The 4,031-nt window shown below is 59.2% G+C and overlaps 1 protein-coding gene across 1 annotated transcript in view; it reads left to right on the top strand.

Annotated features, from left to right (window-relative positions):
- Positions 1-344: 344 nt before the first annotated feature.
- The window catches only part of COL6A1 (collagen type VI alpha 1 chain), a 31,742-nt gene continuing 28,055 nt past the window's right edge, over positions 345-4,031 (top strand). Inside the window, exons 1-2 of the mRNA XM_007452504.1 lie at positions 345-411; positions 1,578-1,662. Of these exons, the coding sequence (XP_007452566.1) occupies positions 345-411; positions 1,578-1,662 (152 nt within the window). The remainder of the gene's footprint in view (positions 412-1,577; positions 1,663-4,031) is intronic.

The following is a 4,031-nucleotide window of genomic DNA, read 5'->3' as shown; positions in this document are numbered from 1 at the left end:
GAGAACTTGGCCTCGTTTGGAAGCAGGGTCTTTGCAGATGCGGTCAAGATGAGTCATGCTGGCCCTGGTGGCCCTCATAAGAAGAGGGAAATTTAGACACAGAGATACAGAGAAGACAGGCGGGTGGAGACGGAGGTGCGGTCGGTGAGCTGCGGCCACAGCCCCCAGGAGACGGCGAGGCCGGAGACCCCTCCCCCGGAGCCCCAGAGGGCGCAGCCTCCACACTGTGAGAAAATACATTTCTACGGCTTTGAGCTGCCCCGTCCGTGTAACTCATTATAGCAACCCTAGGAAATGTAATCAAACAGGAAAGAATGGAGCAGAGTTTACAGCCAAAAGCCCTGATGGACTCACACCAGGCCCCTACCCACCCCCCACCCCCAGTGAAGGAGCTGCCGCCATCGGGCCGAGGTAGAAGGACACCCGGGTGGCATCGCTGGTGACCTGGGGACATGGCTGCTGGCCCTGGGCGGGCGCAGGCACCTGAGCGAGCAGGACACACGTCCGTCCAGGCCTTGGTTTCTAAAAACCATCTCTGCTGGTTTGAGAAGGAATCGGGGCTCCTTGGAGACATGGCTGGTCTTGGGTGGGGCAGAGAGAGGGTAAGTGGGAGCCTGGTGCTCAGAGAAGGGCAGGAGCTGGCTCCACACCGGCCCCTCCTGCCAGCCGTGCGCCCACGTGAGCATATAAATGAACAGTCATGACAGGTACAGGCCACAAGCTACAGAATAAGATGAGAATCCACAAGTGCTCACTGAAATAAACACATGAAAAAATCAAGGGGTAAGGGAGAAAGCTCTTCCTTGGAGCAGAAAGCAAATAACTATAGAAGGAATGAGGAAATTACAAAATCACCGTAACGGAAGTCAGGTTAGTAACTGTTTTAGTCAAGGATCATCGAATAATGTTAAAACTCGTGGGTTAAAGTTTAATGAGAAAGAGGAAACTTAACATAGTCCCCAAGAGTATCCCCAGAAGATGGTAACCTCTCAGTGGAAAACTTGGTAGACGTCACGTTTGCTGGGTGCTGAACAACCGCGACGTTCCCAGTGGTGGGACAAACGGGCCTCAGGAAACTCCTGACTCCACACCTGACGAAGGGCTCAGAAACAAGGGTGTGGAGTTCCTGCCAGGGGTGCATAACTTGAATCTGATCGGGGGAAACATTGGACAAACCCAAACTGAGATGCATTTTACAAACTAAGTGGCCTGTACTCCTCAAAGCTGTCAAGTCAGGAAAGGCAAGAAATAGGTTAAAGAAGCATAAAAACCAAGTATAAGACGTGACCCTGAGCAATCCTGGGCCGTACGTGTGTATATATATATATTGCTATAAAGGATATTATTGGGACAATTGATGACGTTTGAATATGTTCTGTAGATTAGACAGTGTTATCCAGTCAGTGTTAATTTCCTGATGTTAATTATGATACTTGGTTAAGTAGATTACCTTGATTACCAGAAATACACAGTGAAGCCTGACCCTGGTCCCACAGAGCTCTGGGGTCTGAATGTCCCTTGGAAATGAGAGCATCAGCCTTTGTGACCCCCTACTAGTCCCTCCGTGGTGGCTGCAGCTGCCCCACCCGTGGGCCTCGCCTCCCAGGCATGCGTGGAGGCCACGTCCATCGGTCAGGGCAGTTCTCCAAAGCAGGTGCAAATGTGAGCCTCCAGCGCTGGGGACGCTGTGCTGGCCCATGAAGGGGTCTGAGCTGGACACCATCAGGCCTGCTACAGCTTACCATGTCCACGACACAGCACGTGCGGGTGACCAATGCCACCGATAGGAAAAGCCACAGAGACACAAGACCTGGGGAAGGAGGCTAGGCAAACAACTGGAACCCGCATCTGTTAAACCGAGAAGAATTCAGGATAGTTTCATCAAGTGTCATGTTGTGAAATCAGCATACAGAAACTACTAGGGCGTGTAGAAGGGATAGTCCCATTTGCAGCAGTAAAATGAGACAGAGTAGAATAAAGTAAAATAACAAGACGCACAGGCATAGACTTCACAAGACCTGCCCAGAACATGTGAGGAAAACCATGAAACGCTCCTGAGGGGGGTCCCTCCCCCCTGCCGTTCCTGGCTGCCGGGCCCCCTCCTCCCCCCGTGGGGGCGTGAGCCCAGCTCTGGTGCCTGGGGGTGGTCTCGAGGCCTCTGTGCCCAAGTTCCTTGTCTGAAAAGAGAGGTGACGCGGTGGTGCCAAGTCCCAGGGCCCCCGTGCAGACGGGCGAGCTCACAGGCCGGGGTCTGCGCTGTGACGCGTGTGGCTGGCCCTGGGGGTGGGGCAGGTCCCCCCAGCCCTTGCAGCCACTCTCCCGCCCTCTTCCGCGCCTCCTCTTGGTGGGGTGGGCGGGCTGCCCTGAGAGAAGCCCCGGGTCACTGCCCTTCAGGCCTCCTGGGGCCAGAGGGGCCGGCCTGGCTCCACCTGCTGACCTGACCCCCGGGGTTGGGAGCCCAGGGGAGGAGCCGGGGGATTGGCCCCCGGGGCGCCCACTGCGGCCCGGAGGAGTCTCCAAGCTCCTCAGATCCCAGGTGGGAAAGGGAGAGAAAGGCTCCCCTGGGGCAACCGTGGCATGACTCTGAGGACACGTGCACTCATGTGAGGCCAGTGAAAACCCTGGTAGTGGGTGGCGTCAGAAGGCCCCACTGCCTGAGGCCTGGGTGGGCCTCTGGGGCCAGGCTAACCCGGCCGTGCTGCCTCTCTGGCAGTACTGGGACCAGGGGATGGTCAGGGGTCAGCCACACAAGTCCCCTGTCCCCAGAGGAACCCTCGACCTGCTTCCAGATCTCCGGGGCCTGGGTAGACCAGGCAACATGCTTCCTGCGGGGCTGTCCCTCCTGAGCCGGACTGTCCTGCATGAGGCCCCGACGGGCAGCAGAGGGCGCCCCAGGCCCTGCGCACTCACGCGTCCCAAGCGATCACCTACTGTTTCTGCAGTCATTTCCCGTCCTGGGATGTCCGGGGTTTGGCTGGAGGGAGGGGGCTGGGCTGACCCCTCTGGGTGGAGCAGAGGCGGGGGCCCTGGGACAGGGCCTGGGCCTGGCGGAGTTAGGGGTCCACAGACAGAGCCCCGCTGCTCTGGGCCAGTGGCGCCCCTGGGCGCCTGGCTCTGCGCGTGGGGAGGACACTGGCCCAGCCCTGGGCTCACGGAAACCCCTCGGTCCCAGTGCCGAAGCCCGGGGTCTCCGCCTCCTGGTTGGGGGCTCTGAGGCCGGGGCTGGGGGCCTTCCCTTCCCTCACCTTTGGGAGGGGCTTCCCTCTGGGGCTCCCCAACGGTGGGGCCCCGGACCCTTCCCACCCTGTGGCCCAGGACAGGCTGGACCACGTCCCCCCAGCCTGGCCCAGGCCCATTGGCACGCAGTGGCGAGGGAAGGCTTTAATGGTGCCTCTTTAGAATGATTTTAAACTGCAGGCCGCTGGAGGCCTTTTTCCCTGGAACATCAGTGTCTGTTCTCACACACACTCTGGGGTTTGACTGGGTGGCTCAAGGCCCAGCAGCCTCGGCGTGTTTCTGAGAACTCAGATGTTCTCCCGAGCACTCCACGCCTTTCACGATGTGAAGCAAACGTGGGGCAAGTGGGAGCCAAATGTGGAATTGTGCTCAGGAGGGCGCGTCCACCTGGACCCGTGTCCATGGCACCCTCAGCCTCACGCCCTCAACGCTGTTGTCATTACCCTCCTCCAGCTGCCAACGCTGAGCATGTCGGGGTTTCTCGGGACAGTTTTCGGAGCTGGAGTACCTTGCCCGAGGTCACTTGACCAGCAGGGGACAGAGCTGGGCCTCTCCCGGTCTGACCACCCCTGCTCTCCTGGGGTCCTGGGTCTCAGGGTACACCGGCCGGATGCCAGCAGCTTCCCAGAGCCTTGGTACAGTCAGGCCGAGGGTCAGAGGATCTCGGTGGCCCCCACAGATGCCGTGGTCCTGGGTCTCAGGGGAGGAAGCCAGGGTCGGGGCTTGCCGGGCCGGGCCCTCAGTGACCCGGGACTGAGGTCATCCTGCACCTGGCCACCTGGGGGGAGCATTCC

The sequence above is a fragment of the Lipotes vexillifer genome, unplaced genomic scaffold (assembly GCF_000442215.2).
Source record: "Lipotes vexillifer unplaced genomic scaffold, Lipotes_vexillifer_v1.1 scaffold545, whole genome shotgun sequence".
Lineage (NCBI taxonomy): Eukaryota > Metazoa > Chordata > Mammalia > Artiodactyla > Lipotidae > Lipotes > Lipotes vexillifer.
The sequence above is the reverse complement of the archived record's forward strand: the minus strand, read 5'-3'. Positions and strand labels throughout refer to the sequence as shown.